General features: G+C 37.2%; 1 protein-coding gene and 1 long non-coding RNA gene across 2 annotated transcripts in view; both read right to left on the bottom strand.

Annotated features, from left to right (window-relative positions):
• Positions 1 to 8,314: 8,314 nt before the first annotated feature.
• LOC140146112 (uncharacterized) lies at positions 8,315 to 11,942 on the bottom strand. Its single transcript, XR_011858191.1, has 2 exons — positions 11,457 to 11,942; positions 8,315 to 10,844 (listed from the first exon to the last, which is right to left on the bottom strand). It is a non-coding gene; the product is annotated as an uncharacterized lncRNA (long non-coding RNA).
• A 4,937-nt stretch (positions 11,943 to 16,879) lies between these two features.
• LOC140146110 (uncharacterized) overlaps positions 16,880 to 19,797 on the bottom strand; it is a 77,427-nt gene continuing 74,509 nt past the window's right edge. Inside the window, exons 10-11 of the mRNA XM_072167862.1 lie at positions 19,387 to 19,595; positions 16,880 to 18,838 (exon numbers count right to left, since the gene is read on the bottom strand). Of these exons, the coding sequence (XP_072023963.1) occupies positions 18,528 to 18,838; positions 19,387 to 19,595 (520 nt within the window). The 3' untranslated portion in view covers positions 16,880 to 18,527. The remainder of the gene's footprint in view (positions 18,839 to 19,386; positions 19,596 to 19,797) is intronic.

The following is a 19,797-nucleotide window of genomic DNA, read 5'->3' as shown; positions in this document are numbered from 1 at the left end:
GAAATCCAGGCTTTTAAAGTGTCCAAAGGCGAAAAAATCCAGCAGAAAAATTGTTCAAAATCAAAAATCCTCAATTTGAGAGCTCATTTTGGACATTTCCGTGATTTTCCCTTCATTTCATTGGATTTCCAGGCTTTTTCAAGTGACATTTGCAACTGGAATTCCAGTCATTTTCAGAAAGCAGACCTGGAAATCCAGACATTTCTTTGATTGAAAAGTTACTCCTCTATAGGGGGTGTGCACTTATTTTTTGGAATAGCCCATTGTTAAATGTCATAAAGGAACAAAATCGAATGTTAAGGCTGGTTCAAAGTGAATATTCGAAGCCGAATATTCGGCTTCGAATACGTTTTGGGCGTCAAAATATATGCGGCTTCGAATATAAAACTATGAACCGGAGAAAGATATATTTCTACAATTTACAGCGTTGCCCGACTGTTAACAAGTATTGCCCGTTGACCAAGGTAAGCAAAATTTAGAGAATTTCTTTAACGAAGTTAATAAAATCTTATTCTCCATTAGTGAACTATTGTCATGATTTAATGTCTGTATAAATGGGTCTAAATAGGAGCAGTGGCGTAACCAGTGGGGGCCGGGGTGCAAGCTGCCCCCGGACACAAAAACCTGGAAGGAGAGTAAAAAATTGGGAAGGGAAAAGGGGAAAGAGAGAAAAGAGGAAGAAAAAAGAGGGAAGAGAAGGGGAAAGAAGAGAAAAAGGGAAGGAGAAGAGAAAAAGGAAAGAAAGAGGGAAGAAAGGGAAAGAAGAAAAGAAAAAGAGGGAAGAAAAGGGGAAGGGAGAAGAGAAAGGGAAGGGATCAAGGGAGAAGAGAAAAGGGAAAGAAAGAGAGAAGATCTGTAGGCCTACTACTTTCATTGTGAAATTTGTACTCTGAAACACTGATATTTTCTAATATGCCAAAACTACCAGGAGCTTCATGGCGCTCAGCCCCCTTGATCCCCGCCTGGACCCCTGGACCCCACCGACTCCACCTCTTTTGATCAGAAATTGGGAAATTTTTCAATCTTGCTCCCCCCCCGGAAGGTCAGGTCTGGTTACGCCCCTGACCTGAATAGGAGTCAAAAAGATTTGCTTTTTGGGGCATTTACGACCTGCCTGTAACAGGCGCGGAGGTTGACCCATACCTTCTTGTAGGTTTCAACTGCAAAGCAAATCAAGAAATGAATGAGTCAATAGATAAATAAGTAAATAAATAAAAAATAAATAAATAAGTCAATAAATAAGTCAATAAATAAATAAATAAATAAATAAATAAATAAATAAATAAATAAATAAATAAATAAATAAATAAATAAATAAATAAATATATAAATAAATAAATATATAAATATCATAAGATATGATTGAAGCGACGACTAATATGACAGCCCTCACAAGTGTTATATATGAGACCACCCACGGTGACCCACCAAATATATATCTGTCGAGTTCAACAAAATTCAACTCCCACAAATATATTTCCGGTGAATACTTTTTTCATTGGCTGATATCCACTTGAGATCGGTATCATCAAAGTAGTACTGTTCTCATTTCATGATTCATTGAGCAATCAATTTTGGCATTTGACCGAAATACGCGTCAAAAGATAAAAAGTCTCGTTCCGAACTTGTGTAGGCCTACATTGCTAGGGCCTAAGTGTGTTTTAATGCCTGATTCACAAATTATAGAAATAAACAAGAATTTATTTTAAAAGAACACGCAATGATAGGATACCAACGCTCGTGGTTTTGGTTGTTCTGCATAGTTTATGAAGATATTTGTTGCAAAGCGCTATATATCCATTCCTACATATTACTTATTTTGCCCTCTTAATTATTAATTATAATTATGAATTTGACTGATAACAACGCATTACATCTTTATTCCGCCCAAAATAACATCGTTTATTGGGGCTAAAACGTCAAGAATTCCGCTAGTGCGGAAAAGATGACAAAAATGGTTGAACCTCCATGGCAAACGCATTTTTATATCAATAACCAATGATTTACCATCCCAGACCCTCACACATCGTCTGCCAGGGGCAGTGCATATGGCCATGATATGGGGACCTAGAACTGGGGCCAAACATTATTTATGTAAAACCGGGGTGGAGGCATAAATCTGAATTTGGACTTTTTTCTGCATCAGTCGATTTAAAATATGGAAACATTCTTTAGGTTATGTTTGTAAGCCTATATCATATTATTTGCATAAAACATTACTTACCATCACTACAGCATTGGAATGCTATTGCCTGCCAGGCATTTTCCTTTACTTTCATATCATATAAAAATGGGTACGCTTGTACCGCACTAATAAAGGGGCACACCACTAAATGAATGCGCCATTTGTGTAACCCTAATGAGTTCCGGTAAAATACAGAAACTATTTGAGGTATTTTGGGCTGGGCTGGACTTATTAATCAGAAAGAGTGGCGAATTATAGCTTAAATAAAAGTGGAAAGCCTATACATAAATTTGAGTCACCAAAATGTCGCATTTTATAATTATTGAGAAAATAGGTCCGCATTATAGGCTACTTATAGTGTATGTAGGTGGGATGAAAAGCCGACAATCAATTGACAATTTTGACCTTTCGTATTGAAGATATGGATTTTTTCCCCAAAACACAAAAAAAAAAATTAGGTCTTTTGGGGGACAAAAATCCATATCTTCAATATGAAAGGCAACATTTTCAATTGATCGTCGGCTTTTCCTCCCAACTACATACACTTTAAGAAAATATCATTAGATTTATAATATTTACTTCGAGGACTGTTATATCAATATGTGAAAAATATCAAATTTTAATAATTTGTCATAAAGTTTGTATTATATCGTGAATTTCAAAAAATGAAAATTATTTGATATCAGAAAGACATTCTTCGTATTCATAATGTAATTCGATATGTTTGATGTGCTCTCATGTCCCACAAAAATACTGTCGAAACGCTCAAAACGCTCATTCCAGATCCCTTGATTTTCATTGGGGATTTTTGAAATCATCGTTCGTCGAACGATATTCAGGTGACCTCGAGCCTTTCATATAAATCAATAGTATCTCGCTATCAGTTGCGCGATATTTAATCCGATTCAACTCGGCGTGTATTCGTTGCCGTATATATTTTGACGTCACAAAAAGTATTCGAAGCCGAATATTCGCCTTCGAATATGCACTATGAACCGACCCTTAGTGAATATAAAACGACTGGCAGAGGAAGACAAAGAGCCTTTATTGGGAATAAACCAAAAGATCGATGAAGCGCAATGAACGAAGATTGAAAATGTCGATGGAGCATGTCGATGAAAATGTCGATTTTCAGAAAATGTTGATAACCCATTTAAAATTCATTTTAATATTCAATACAAAATTTAATTCTGGTTTCGTCAGGTGGGAGTGTTCCCTGTGTAGGCCTATATTAACGAAACCTATAATGTTTATTAATTAAAGTACAGGGCTGTTATTATCATGATCCTTCATCGATCACTGGATTGTTCTCTTTTTCCGCTCGAATTTTTATAATTGTTTTTATTTCTATAGGTCCAAACAAAACACAAATGTAAATTAACCCAAAGCGTTGTGTCTTTTCACTTTTCATGATGATGTTCATTAACAGGTCCATTGATTGGCGATTTATTTAATTATACCATGCAGGCGCGGCGTTGCTTGGTTAATTTGTAATTCAACTTAATATTCAAGCAATGCCGAACAAGAGCTACCAAGCTTCACATTGTTATGAAAGATCTCTAATTATGTTTCATCACCGGATTGTGTCCACTAATTAGCATTATTATAATTGCAGTGTACAGGGTGTCCCAAATAAAAGGCGGGCACCGACGATGTGTTTGACTCTTCCTGTACACGGGACCAACGGCTTTACGTGACTTCCGAATCACGGACGAAGCACATACACTACCTATATCTGCACGTGATAAGCAGTGTATGGGGCGTCAACATTCTGGGGAATGATTGTATGGACCCCTGGCAAAATATAGGGATTTACCCCATCCTCCCCGGATCTACGCCTATGCTTCCAGTCTTAGAGAATGTAAGGCCTACACTGACTTGAGCTTTTCAGTGCAACCTTTGATAGGCCTATGAGTCTGCATCTATTTTCATTCAAGGAGTCACCATGGCAACAAATTTTGAGCTATTCAGGCAAATGAGATATCAAAATTTGCAGAACATCACTGGATTTTCTTTCTGCTATTCAGTTTTACAATTTGGGCGTAGATTTTGAGTTATCATCTCGTCTAAAGGGGGTAATTACTTTTTGTGAAGTGCTTTATACCATTATACTATTGACTTGAATGCTACAATGTCCAATCAGAAGTGATAACGAAAACAAGGATTCTTTTGCATCCTTCCTTTTTCAAAAAGTCCAGCTGAGAAAAAGTTTTTTTTTACTTGGCTTAATTGATCGGATAGCACAGTATTTTTTGTCGGACATGTGAGCATATCAGACACATCAAATTGTTTCTGAATTCGAGGAATGTCCTTCTGATATCAAATAATTTTGATTTTTGTTTTTAATTCGCTATATACAAATCATGGCGAATTATTGAAAATAGATATTTTTGACCAGTCCTCGAAGTAAACTTTATAAATCTAATGATATGTACTTAAAATGTATTTTGCTGGGAGGAAACGCCGACAATATCATTTGAAAATTTTGAACTATTATTGGAGACATACAATTTTTCCCAAAACGACCTAAATCTTTTTTTTTTAGGTCCTTTGGGGAAAAACATATATCTTCAATACCACCAAAGGTCAAAATATTCAAATGATGGACGGCTTTTCCCTCTCAGCAACATACTACATATCATTAGAGTCATAAAGTTTACTTCGTGGACTGTTAAATATAAAAAAAATATCAATTTGCCATAAAATTTGTATTATACCACGAATGTCAAATAATCTTAACTTATTTGATATCACGACAATCCTTGTGCAATTTGGTGTGTTTGCTGTGCTCTCAGCCTCAGAGGATGATTTAAGGAAGCCCCATCATGCACTGTAAAAGTGTTATCACTAGAGTTTCAACTGCCACTTTACTTTTCAAACCCCATTGAACTCTGTGCAAAAGATGTTGTTTTAGAATTGCCCGTGTGTCATTATTAGTTGGTCGATTTCAGATCTAAAGTGATGTATGCATGAAGGATAATTCACACCTTCTGTAGATGACATAAAATGTGAAATCGACCGACCTTTTGAAGGTGTTTTTATTGTAAATATATCTGTCAAAATTCAAATTTCACCATGCACGTGTGTATGCAGTGGGCGGGTAGTGGTGTCATGTTCACTCACACAGCTGTGCTAACCGCAAGACTTGCTGGGAAGTGCTTAAATCATCCTCTGTCTCAGCCTCATGTCCCACAAAAAAACCGCTGTGCAAATTAATGCTGCTATCCGATTAATTATAGTGTTTTACCAATTCCCAGACGTATTTTTACGGGATTTTTTAACAGCGCGGTGTATTATGTTTTTTTTATATCAATTCTTGTAAATGTTTCTAAACTGGGAATAACAATTGTTTTATTTGTTTTGTTTTCAATCCTTTGTGCTTCAAAACGATTCGCAAATTGGTCCACGCAACCGTCACTATGAAATACAAAAGCTAGCCAAGTGATCGAACTGGATACTTTTGTTTTACCAAGTCGATACCGGGGTCGATACATAGATTTTGCAAAGTTATAATGATGGCATAGTTATTGTCATTTGGAAGGATTCGTTATGTAATTAATAATTCATTGCGTATTATTATTCTAAATTCGATTTTTCTAAGGCGTTTGATGACCGAAGTGACAACTTGAGAGAATAAACCTGCAGGAAATTAGCAAAAGCACCTAAAGCTCCCCCTAAGCACGCCAACAAATGATCACGGCTTCCTTCTAACCCGGGCCTTCTATCCACGTAACCCCCCCCCCCCCCTTCATCATGTTCATATCCGATACTAGCCTTTCTGAAAGGCCCGTTGGTTATTTTCCCACATAAATATTGTATCAGTAAAAATACCCAGTAATAAAATAGCGCCGCCGCGACACGGAGCGTCGCCGGTCGCCGATTCGCGGCGACCGGCTCGTTTCTCGTCGCTTCGCGACTCGCTGTCGCGGCTTCGCCGCTCCCTTCCCACTTGACAAGGATCGTCGGGAGGGATAGCGAGTCGTCTTTGACAAAGACTAATCCGATACCGGGACAAAATTAATAACTTGTGCAACTTCCTTTGGCCCGGGGTAATCGAATATGAAAGTGACATACCTGGCTGTGTCATACCGGGGTATGAAACTAGGGGATCATCATCGGTGGGGATCTTTGTCAAAAAAGGGGGTTATTCAGTGGGGAGCTTCAAGCAAAAGGTGGTCATTCAGTATGGGAACATAAAAATTAGGTTGACCATGAAAAAGTAACTTTAGCAAGTTTGATGCGGAACTCGGAAATATTAAATTTTCAGTTTCTTATAGGATAGTAAAAAGCATTTACGAAGCTGCATTTTGTAGAAAACCCCTTTGAAATTGAACAACCATGACAACCAGTTCCAGATATTATGAAAGAGTTTCCAAAACAACAGGAAACAAGAAAGGAGACAACACCATGGATGAAATTCATGTTTCATAATGTTACATGACAAGTACTTGGAATGCTAGTAATTTTTTGTGTGTAGCACATGCACAACTAACCGGGTTGGAAATGTTGTTACCACAAATACCACCAATGACATACTATAAGCTAAATTGAAAAATGTGTGTTAAATAGGTCTACATTTAATTTATACTTAATTTATACTTGTACAAACAAAGAGATCAATGGAAATCACATCCACCGAGTTTCGCATCAATCCAACAATCTATATTCAGACGACTTTGTGATTACGTTTTATGACATGACTTTGAACATTCTGACAATCCAACAATATATACTTATTCCACTTCAGGCTCAGATGACCTTTAATAATTATAATCAAAAAGACTGATTACTCAATCCCAGGGGTTCCTTGGCTCAATTCAATCTTTATTTTCTGAATGTGTTGATTATAATTGTTACTACTAACTGCCCAGTTGCTCTACCAAAATGTATAAAACCAAAGTAATTATCTACCCCAATTTACCCCCCTCCCCACTAGTGTCACTCCCAACATCAATTAGTAATTATACCCAGCTTGGTTCCTGTCTGGTCAGATAATTGTTCATTATAATTGTTGAATTAATGGTCACTTGTTGACAGCTTATCAGTAGCCTGGATCAGCAGGGGTGCATTTATATCATTTTTCATAGAGCAATTGTTCAAAATATTTAATGTCAAATGGTTCCTAAAAACCTTATTTGTGAATGGATTTTTATCGTTAACAAAACAAAATGTATGTTTAATATATCAATTATTCCATTAACAGCAATTTCCTTCCATCCATAAATAATCACAGAGTATCATCTGTTTACAAAATAAGTGTTTATTTTCAGATTTCCAATTAACCATTATCAGTATAGCTGGTAGTGTGCCTTGCTAATAGTTATAGTCAGAAACAGGTATTTTGTCCTGTAGTCCCTGGCAACCCAGTCTGCACCCAGTTTTGGTTTGTGGTTTCGAAATGTTGCAATTAAACATTAGTTCTTTCAAATATGAAACGCGAAAACCCAAATCTAGAACAAACAATCATATATTTAGAAAGATATAGCAAACTTCCCATGATAGAGATTGGACCCAATACAAAGTACACCCAAATTAAGTGTCAATTCAGAATTATCCCACCATGGTGGAAAAAAAAAGGAAATATTTCCTTTGTCTGGCTATATCTCAAAATCAATATTTCCGAGTTCCGACTGATTTTGCTTGATCGCATCATAAATTAATGTTAAATGTGCAGATTTGGTGTACATTTCGAATAAAAAAAAGAGGGTCATTGGGTACGGATGTAAGCTGATGAAAAAGGGGGTCATTGGGTGTCAGATTTGCTTTAAAAGGGTCTATTGACAAGCACATGATATATATGGGAGTACCCACTCCCTCCCGGACTGAGCCCGGATGTCGCCAGTGCCACTATTGAGATATGCTCCATCGAACTTAACAATAAATAGGAAACAAAGGATTTATTGACTGTTTTATTGATTTTTCACTACTTAAATGTCAAGTACTATAGACATGATATACATCCTTTTAAAGCTAATTTTAAGCAGAATATTTTGGTTGAATATCTCAAAAATGATGATTAGCCACTTCAGGGCTCAGTTGTGCTGAGGGGTCACATATATGTTTCAAAGTACCGCCGGCACCATGCATCCACCAAAGAACAATTTCAATAAACACAAACATGTATGCATATTCATTTATCTGTATTCGTTGATACATTTAATATAACTCTATTTAAGTATTGCTGACAGGATAATGTAACCATGGTAACAGACTGATGATCGACTAATGGCATAATATAAATTTGCTGATTGATTCACTTGAATACGGCATGTTTATAATCATAGAAACCCAATTATAGAAACACTTACTTTTGTGCATATAACTTGTTGTATACTCTCATAACTATTCCATGCTTGCAAAATTAAGGAAAATACATAAATGTTGCTGCTCTGTGCAAGAAGTGGGTAAGTGCAATAGCTGCCTTGTGAACATTTGGTAATTTACATCAGACTATTGTACTCATCTACACATGGCAGCTACACAAGGCAGCTATTGCACTTACCCACTTCTGGTACTGAGCAGATGATGTTTTGATCTTAGAAACAAAACAATATACATCAAACTCTTGCGATATTAGGCTATTCCAGTTGAAATCCATACACCCCCTATGACAGACATGACCTCAATCTTTCACACAGGGAGTACCTGACTGGGTGACTCCATTTGAAATTCATGCTCAGTGTGTCCTGTGTCATGCCTTTGACAGGGTGTATGGATTTCAACTGGAATAGCCAACTGAACCTAAGATTCTCAGATAGGCATCATCTTAAAATTTATTTTATGGATTATACAAAACTTACTTCAAATCCAGTTGACTGTAACATATTACATGACCAGTGTCACAACCTGGGGTGAGGTCAAAGGTCATACTCAGAACTCATGCCCAATGAGCACTACATAGGTGCATATTTATTTGAATACCAGTACAGCAAAGGGAGGGGGGCACTGATGGCAATAGCCATTGGTGACAATGGTTATTTTTCCCTTGTATGTAGAAAAGAGTTTCAGACTGTAATAATGCGTAGCTGCCTTATAATATTATTGGGCTATTCCAGTTGAAATCCATACACCCCGTATGGAAGACATGACCTTAATCTCCCACACAGGGGATGTAGATTGCAAATGGAATCAACCATTCGGGTAACCCCATTTGAAATTCACACTCCCTGTGTGAGATTATGGCAATGTCTTCCATAGGAGGTGAATGGATTTCAATATCCCATTATCAAGGTCCAGATCCAATTTACTCAAAAGTTGAGTTGTTCCCAATTTGGCTATTCCACTTGACATCCACACACCCCCTAAGGAAGACTTGACTTTAATCTTCCACACAAGGAGTGTGGATTTCAAATAGAGCCACTCATTCAGATAACCCATATTCCCTATATGCTGAAGATTTTAATGGCAAGTCTTCCATAGGGGGTGTATAGATTTCAACTGGAAGAGCCCATTTTGTCAAGTTTGAGTCAACTTTGTTTAGTATGTACAAGCCTATTGAACGCATACATCAAGTACAAAATAGAAAATACTGGGGATTCATTAAATTTGGGTGGTTTCTTTTTAGAAACTGTCGACATACAAAAGTGCTGTGACCTTAAAGGCTTATGAACTTACAAAAATACAGAAAACAGAAATATAAACTAATTCCATATAACAAAATCACTGTGAAGTAAATAGTGTTTTTTGCTTTCCATTTTTGTGTGAAATGTATGAAATAATAATTGATTGTTCCAACACTGACCATTTGCAGCACTGTTCCCAAACAATAACTCCATGGCACTATACTACATTTCTTACAGACTCCCTGATTGGTCAATTACATGATACAATCAATCAAGTATCCAATCAAAATAGAGCTTTAAATCTCTGTAATTTTAAGCTTAATCCCCTTCAGTCTATGGACTTTTCTTACCATATCTCTGATTGGCATGAATACCAATTAAAATAGTTCTTGGATGCAGACAATTTCAATCGGTAGTGCCCATGGAGTTACTCTGGGAAGGACCATTATGCTTGTTTCATACTTTCTGCCGCGCTTCATCATGCCGCTTGCACTTTTCTAAAAGCAGAGCGGCACACCGCTCAGAGGCACGACTAAAAAAGCCAATGTTGCCGCTTAGCATCGCCAAAAATCGTATCTTGTTCTCATACGTCTGAGCGTCACCATTCCCGAGTTGACTTGAATTGAACCCCTGCTGCTTAGTAGGGGTGTGCGAGGCCACAAACCAAAAAACGCTGAAAAACAGTGTAAAATCAGGGTAAAAATGCCAAATATGGGCTGATAATAAAAGAAAAGGCGTAAATTTTGGTAACAAAAAACAGTGACAAAGCAGCAAGCGGCAGGAAAGTATGAAACCAGCATTAGGCGACGGAAAAAACCCTGTTCTACGGGCTGACTGACATTTCAATCTGTAAATATTAAAAAATATTTTGAAATACAAATTTCAGGATTTTTTTCTGGTACGATAATCTGGGTCAGTTGGGCCTGTATAACAGGCTTTTGTTTTTCGTCACCCAAATGTTACATAACATGTTACATGTGTGTCTTTTAAAATGAACAGGAAAATGGGTCACTGGCATAACAATTACAAATATATAAAATATTATTCTAAAGAAAAATACCCAAGTATTGGGTAAACACAATGTGTCTAAACTTAACCTCAAAATACGAGGGGGTATCCACAAGTTTTTGACATCACCCAGAAGTGAAAGAGCTATATCGATGACATTTTGTCAGTGTAATCACTGGTCCTTATGTACATTATGGTCCAAAAATGGTCTCATAAGTATGTTTACTTTCTTCACAGGTGGCGCTAGATGTGAAGTAGGCGCATTATCGCGCATAACCTTTTCATGATAAGATCCTCCACTTTCTTGAGTTTTTTCACTGTGGCCGCATCATCTTTAAGTGATGGACGTCCACTTCTTGGCTCATCTGTGAGGGACATGTGGCCAGTTTGGAAATTCCTTTTTCAAAAGCAATAGTGCCATATGATGGGCAATCATCACCGTAGATTGCTTTTATTTCATCATAGATTTCCTAACCCTTCAAATGCAGGAACTTAATCACGCTGCGTGCCTCAATTTTCACCATCTTGCAGGTTATGCCCATCTAGCGCCACCTGTAAAGAAAGTAAACATACTTATGAGACCATTTTTGGACCATAATGTACATAAGGACCAGTGATTACACTGACAAAATTTCATCGGTATAGCTCTTTCACTTTTGGGTGATGTCAAAAACTTTTGGATACCCCCTCGTATTTCTTACTGACAGTACATGTGAAAATACTACTTTCAAATGGGCTATTCCATTTAAAATCCACACTCTCCCTGTGGAAGATTTTGGCACTTCCATAGGGGGAGTATGAGTTTCAAATGGAATGAACACATTATGCAACTCCATTTGAATATTATACACCCTCTGAGAAAGATTCAACCTGAATCTTCCATATATAATAATATCTTTATTTATTCACGGTAAAACATGTTCAATATAAAAGTCATTGTTCTTCCACATGTCCGTGGCATAGAGGGTGGGTTTCAAAAAGAGTTGGTTAATGGCTTAATTCCATTTGAAATTCATACTCCCCCTGTGGAAGATATTTCCAAAATCTTCCAGAGGGGAGTATGGATTTTAAAATGAATAGCCTAATGCCAGTGTGAATTGAATACAAAAGCCAGGTAATACTGCATATACTAAAAACACACTATGCCAGACTGTCAAAAGCAGTGGCGGCACCAGGAATTTTTGTTCGTGGAGTGTGCATGGGGGAGTGTGCATGGGGGAGCGACTTTCAGAGGGGGGAGGCAATATCAAAACTTTGTGCAAAATTGCTGCGAAAAGTGAAATGTTCATAATTTTGGGTTTTACTGGACCCCCACCCCCTCCCCTGTGTCACCGCCAGTGGTCAAAAGCCTCTAAGGGGGAAAATACACTATTTGCATTGCATTGGTGATAACTTTCTCCTTGATGCATGTTAGAGTGGTGTACCATGAGCCATCCTATGAGGGGAACAACCATGATTGGGGAGGGGGGAACCAGGCCTGATGGGGAGGGGGGGGGGGGCACAAGCCATTTTTCGGCAATTTTTTTATGCGATTTTCTAAATTTTCCTTTGTGTTTTTCTAAATTTTCAAATCGATTGTTTCAGACCATGATTCAGATTTGCATGGTCAGTTAATAAACTAATATCACAGCTTGCTTGTTGTAAAGTCACTGGGTGGGCACTTATAGGGGCATGGGCGGTTAATGGACCAATACGATAATAGACCATCACCAGCCATATACTATATAAGTGGAGATATTGTCCCGAAATTTCTGACGAAACAAGGGACATTTGTTTATGTTGGTATTTTTGTCATATTCATGCTGTAACAATGTTTTTATAGGAAAAAACAAAATTACGTATTTGTGTGTTGTTAAATTCACGACCTAAAATTTATTCGGCTTGTAATTGGCGAAAATTATTCGGCTTTTGTTACTGCACGTGTCAACAAAGTCCTAACTTACGCTTGCGAAAATTCACATAAGCGAATGCCAGTCATGCATTATACACAACTAGCATCAGTGCTACACCCTGGTGTGTGCACGTTATTCTATATCAATACACAATGTAATATTTTTGCCAATTATAAGCCAAACAAACTTTAGCCTCTTTGTGAAAAAAACCTTCGCAAAAATTGCCACTACAGTAGTCATAATATTAAGTAGCGAATACCACTACTACTACTACTACTACTAAAGTTTATTTGACTTATGATAAGTGAAAATTATTTGTTTTTTGTTACTCCGCGCATCAATAAAGTCCCAATGTACACTCCCGTAAATCCACATAAGCGTGCGCCAGTCACACATTTTGCAATTAGCATAAGTGTGTGCATGCCATTCTATATCAATACACAATGTTATGAGTCATATTTTTGCCTATTAAAAGCCAAACAAACTTAAGTCGCAACTATAAGGACCCACGCCCACTTAATTGCGCAACCATAATAAATAGATCACATTTGACAACATCATAATGCATAGTTCACAAGCAAGAAACGTACGGGACAATAAAAAATAGACTTCTACAAATCCGATTGCTACCTTACGATGAAGAAAATATGCATCATCATCAGATCAGTTCTTTTTATAAAACATACTAGCATTATATATATACATCTATCAATCTTTATACATGTACGAAGTGAACAACACAACAAAATGTATGAAATTATAATCAATAACAAAATTGTCAAAAATAATATTAATATTAAACATCTGATAATTTTTATAGTATACAAGATGAGTGTTCTATGCAAGACCCGGGTGCAAGACCATTTTTACAGAAAGCACTGAGAGACATACACAAAATGAAACAGTTTTGAACCCCGCGACCTACTGTCTTTATTACATCGTTTCCGATTGGCTAATTATGTGATTATAATACATAATGGCAATGTTAAGCTAATCTTAAGCTTATCTCTTAATATTTTTAATGACTAGTTTTTTTTTGTTGACAATTTGGTCCATGCTTGTCGACAGTCAGAGAAATTGCCGACATTGTCGACAACAGCCTTGTTACATCGTTTTCGATTGGCTAATTATGTGATACAGACCTACTGTCTTTGTTACAAGGTTTCTGATTGGCTAATTATGTAATACATTCATAATGGCAATGTCAAGCTAATCTTCAGCTTATCTCTAATATTTGTAATGACTAGTTTTTTGTTGACAATTGGTCCGTGCTTGTCGACAATCGTGAAAATTGCTTTGTCAACAATTGTTGACAACAGCCATATCAACAACAGCCCTATAAAATAACAACCACAGGTGACACGCTAAATCTCAATTTTAAATATTTATTAAATGAAGTACCGGGCAAGTACTGTGCAAATATATTTGAACTTTGAACATAAGAGTACTTTCACAAAATATTGCAAAGCATGATATTTTCGCGGCATCAAAAATTGTGCACTTGAAGGGAACCCATGTTTCTGCGACATGAATTTGTACATTTCTTTCAAGTCCTATAGGAAGAAAAATATTCATGTGCAAAATTTGGCGAATCAACTGCTCTCGCAAAATTATCATCCACGCAAATATTTCATGCCTTACAGTATAATCATTGCTAGCGTCAGCACACTTCCAAATCACAATACAATTTTGGTCATCATCACCAATATAAGTTCTATATCTTTGGAATACAATTTTCATTGATAATAACAACTTATTCAGTTTACGAATACAAAGTTCATAATGTGCTGGTATAATTATTTCGATCAGCTTCAGAGTATTTCCTGCGAATGTGCACATTGCAAAATTGCATAAAAACAAATGTCATTACACACATATCAAAATGTGTGCTTCAATGGGCTATTCCATCTGCCATGTGGAATATTTATAGTTTGATCAGCTCGTAATTGGCGAGAAATGTTAGGCTTTTACCACTACCCAAAAAAATAGATCCACATTACGAGTGATACAGTTGACCTGTATGGTCTATATTGGGTGTTTAGAATAAAGTAGACAAAGTATAGGACTTTAATTACCGTAATAATTTGTGATACTTCTGACGAGTTGTCAGAAGACAATTCTCACAAGAAAATATATTGATATTAATCCGCCATTTTATAAAGCCTGTCGATTACGAGCTGATCAAATTGTAAGAAACATCTTCCACAGAGGAAATAGGGTTAATTATTTTGAAACCCATACTCCCTCTGTATATGGTTCTATTTATACCTTCCACAACTGGACTGAGTATTACAAATGGACGTTACCCAATTGTCTATTCTATTTGAAACCCATACTCCCTCTGTGGAAGACTAGCTAAATCTTCCACAGGGGGAATGTGTATTTTAAATGGAATAATCCAATGATCTATGTTACATATTAATGTATGCTTTATTAAAAAAAAAGTGTGCTTTAGGCTGCGATCACATAGAAGTATACGGTATTAGCTATACTGAAATCGCTCATTGATCAGGCTGAGTTCACATAGTATACTCCAATGTGAACTCAGCCTGATCGAATGAGCGATTTCAGATAGCTTAATACCGTATACTTCTATGTGATCGCAGCCTTAGGAATGTGTCCGCAATACCTCATGGTCCATATAAGTTTAGGTCCATATGTAACATTTATTCACATGAACAACAGTTTAAGCCAATTTGGCATTGCAATGCATTGATATGGGAGAGATGTCTTCCAAAATGGGTGAATGGATTTCAACTACAAAAGCCCAATTTCGGCTTCTGTAGGTAGCAGTGGCAAAGAGTGCAAATGTTTTGTTCTTGCAATTTTTGTTTTTTATTCAATAAATAGAGTATATTTGGCACTGAATAGGACATATTACACCCAAAAAAAGAGAAAAATGATAAAGAAGACCATTGTATTTGTAATGTTCGGTTGTTTTACCAGATAACTTTTTGATCTATGGGTGGAACAAAATATGATTGTAATGAAAGTGAGCAATCTGATATTGGGCTTTTTCACTTAAAATCCACACTACCCCAGTGAGAGTTTTTGGAAATATCTTCCACAGGGGGAGTATGAATTTCAAATGGAATAAACATATTAGGCAATTCCATTTAAATTTCATATACCCTCTGAGAAAGATTCATCCTGACTCTTCCACCGAGGGAGGACAGGTTTCAAAGAGAGTTGATTAATGTGCTAATTCCATTTGAAATTCCTACCCTCCCTGTGGTAGATATTTACAAAATCTTCCACAGGGGGCATGTGGATTTTAAATGGGATACCCCACCACTGCTGTGCAATTTGAGGTTTAGAAATGCACAAGTTGTGTCAGAAAACGACAAACTGAAACAAGACACTACAGCTTATAGCTTGTCCACATACTATATTCACAATCATAGAGGGCTATTCCAGTTGAAGTCCATACACCCCTTATAGAAGACATGAACGTAATCTCCCACACAGGGAGTGTAGATTTCAAATGGAGTTCAGGTAACCCCATTTGAAATTCACACTCCCTGTGTGGAAGATTAAGATCATGTCTTCCACAGGGGGTGTATGGATTTGAACTGGAATGGCCTATTGTTCACCCCAGTATGTAATACAGTAGTCATCGCACTACTGTAAAAAGTGGAAATTTTTGCGTGAACTGCTTCGCTTGTTTTTAAATTTGCGATTCCAAGATTCCTAACATTGACCTAAACACAAAAAGAATATATTTGTGCGTTGTTATTATTTATTTCTTATTAAATCTGGGGTGACCAATCAATGCACTGGCACTGTTCTCCCTTGGTTCCCAGACGAAGTTGTTATCTTTGCGGTAGCAGCTTGGAACGGAAAAAAAACGCATAAAAATAAATGTAGCGCTTAAAAATGTCCACTTTTACAGTATTATTACCATTATTATTATTTATTATTATTATTTTAATACAAAAACTTTCACAGGCATACCTTAAAAAATGAAGACAATTATGACATCCACTATGTGTTGAATTCTATTTTACATTATTAGTCGTAGCTCCTATCTAGTTGATCTCTTCTTATTTAAGAAGAACCCGTTGCCAATAATGTTTGGTGTAACCTTGGTGTCAGATATTCATGAGTTAGATAAGTGTAAAGATTCCATTGAGGAATTAAGCTTCTTATGGAATAAAGCTGTACAATCCTTCAACATAAGTGTAGTAGTCTGTAAATTTGGCCGCTGCCCTCTATCATCATGACTTCCAGACTCACCACCAGGACACATGTTGCTGTCCATCACAGGATGCAGCTTACTCCATCAACTGAACCAATCTACACATCTTCTGAATACTTATACCTTTCTCATGTTATTATTCCTCATTATGCACAGGTGAGCCACTGTGCTTATGCACAGGTGAGCCACTGTGCTAGGCAAATTCAGTACAGTTTCACACCCAGACTAAAGTTAATTTTTTATTAATTACTTTGTGGTCCAGGTACGCGCTGGTGAATTGCGATCGCGTAGAAGTGACAAGGTCGCCAACTACGCGCTGCGCCAACAACCAATGGGTCAACCGACGTGTTGTCAAGTGCGTTGATCAGTTAATCGGCATGATTGTTTATCTCTTCTGTGTGTACGCTCGTGTATGCTTGATGCAAAACTCGGACCACGAAAGTAATAAAAAATTAACTTTAAGTAAATAAACACCACAATGCTTTGGTTTATCCTCTGTGTAAAATAGCATAGAATTAGCCTAGCACAAAAATCTTCTATTGAAGGATTACACAGCTTTATTCTGTAAGCAGCTTAATTCCTCAATGGAGTCTTTACCCTAGTCTAACTCATGAATATCTTACACCGTGGATACACAAAATGTTTTTATATTAAAGCCACCTACAGGCTCAACTACCCATATAAAATATCTGATACTAAATGTTTTTAAAAATTTGCAGAGTTGTTGACAAGTTCACTTTTATTCCTACCAGTTTGCTTGCATATAATAGCTATTCATCAACTGTCATAAGTTAAGGATACATTGTTGTCCTGAATAATGTACACAATACATATTTTCCATATATTTAGTGACATGATTTGATCCTCTCAGCCTAGAGTCAGAAATTTTGAAAAGCGAGTTATTATCATTTCTAACTTGCTCAGTATCTATGCTTGCTTACTGATGTTGTATTCCCCATATCCCAAGCATACTTGGTTGCAAAGTTTTTAGCTTTATATATATGACCCAATCTGATCCACTCAGGCCAAAGTTGGATATTTTGAAAATTGAGCTACTACCATTGCTTAGTACCTACACTTACTGATGTTGAATCCCTAGGTCTCTTGAATACTTGGTTGCAAAGTTATGAACATTTTATATGTCCATTTTCTTATGTTTTTTACTTTTCCTCCTCTTTGCCTATATCTCAGTTTCATTATTGCCAACTTATCCTGATTGGATCAGATCTGGTCACATATATTCATTTTCTTATGTTTTTATTGTATTTTTTGCTCCTAAATTTTGCATATATCTCAGATTCATTATTGCAGACTTCGGTCTGACTGAATCAGATCATGTCACATATGGGCTATTCCATTTAAAATCCACACTACCCCTGTCAAAGATTTTGGAAATATCTTCCACAGGAGTATGTTTTTCAAATGTAAATGGTCAGGGTTAATCATTTTGAAACCCATACTCACCCTGTATTATGGCTTTACCTATATCTTCCACAAGTGGTGTGAGTATTTCATATGGAAGTAATCAATTATTGATTGTATTCAAAACTTGTATTCCCTCTGTGAAAGACTTTAGCTAAATCTTTCACAGGGGTAGTGTGGATTTTAAGTGGAATAGCCCAAATGCATGCCTTTGACCACGCTCGAGAGCTCAGCATGCATGACTACTGAAGCAACCATTTTCAAGGATCCATTGTAGAGTTGAAACATGTTCCAAACGGCAGTTTCCAAGTCTTATTCCCGTGTACCCTTAAGCTTAACCACTCTCTCCGGTTTGGTATTCGAAATGTTTCCTCGTCAAAACCGCTCTCCCCCATCTCGCTGCCATCGGGGACATCCTGCGTGGGTGACATCACAGGGCCAGATGCTGGTAGACCTATACCTCCGACAGCCCCCGAGGGCGTCATGGACGGACCAACGGAATCGCTCATGTCACTCAGGCTGCCGCGGTGAGACTCTGCGCTAGGAGCTGTACTGCAACTATATTCCGAAGCTGAAAGATAAAAGAACAACAAAATTACAAGTATTCATATTTTTTCAAATTTGAGACTTTGGTGCAATGATACCCAGCCCAAATTTTAAATCAATGGGAACAATTTGCTGTTGTACAGTGATCTTGATAATTAAAGTGCAAGTGCTGGTAACCTCTCTGTGCCAGTCACATTCACTATTCATGTTGCTTTTTAAATATAGTTCATGTGAGCTTTCCTATGTGCAATGGACTATTCCATTTGAAATTTACACACCCCCTACGGAAGACGAGACTTAAATTCTTCCACACAGGGGGTGTGAATTTTCAAATGGGGTTACCTGAATGGGTAACTGCATTTGAAATCTACACTCCTGTGTGGGAGATTAGGGTCATGGCTTCCACAGGGGGTGTATGGATTGTAACTAGAACAGCCATTTATAGCGTGATAAGAACCAGGTCACACAATGCTACTCAGCTTGTTCAATGAATGTGTCGATATTTCATGCTGTGATTCAAGTTGCAAAGGAACTGCGATAAAGAGCGCAGTTGTCGGTTTGATATAAGCTTACCTAAGTCTTCTTTAGAAGGAGTGCGCACACCCAAGAAACCGCGATTCCTCGGTTGCTGCTTGAGTAGTAAAATGGCTCCGTCGAAATGACGAAATACTTCTAGCGATAGAATACTCTGTGTGGTCTCTGCGCTCTGTCCGCTTGCATCACTTGAGATCCAGCGTCGCACGTAACTGAAATCCAGCTCCAGCTGGTGGGCGCCGTGGTAACTGCAAAGAAAATGTTCATGTACTCTGTTACTACAATGGTCAAATGCCAAAAATTACTGAAAATTCAATTACTGTTGAAACAAAAACTGAAATGTTTGAAATTTTCCAAAATATGCCTGATTTCTGTACAGGATCATTTGAGCAATATTCAGACAATTTTCTGATGACTGGCAACTCTGAAGTTAAGGTTACAATAAGCTGT

Source organism: Amphiura filiformis, chromosome 2, assembly GCF_039555335.1.
Source record: "Amphiura filiformis chromosome 2, Afil_fr2py, whole genome shotgun sequence".
Taxonomy (NCBI): domain Eukaryota; kingdom Metazoa; phylum Echinodermata; class Ophiuroidea; order Amphilepidida; family Amphiuridae; genus Amphiura; species Amphiura filiformis.
Note: the sequence above shows the minus strand (reverse complement) of the source record. Positions and strands in the feature narration are given on the sequence as shown.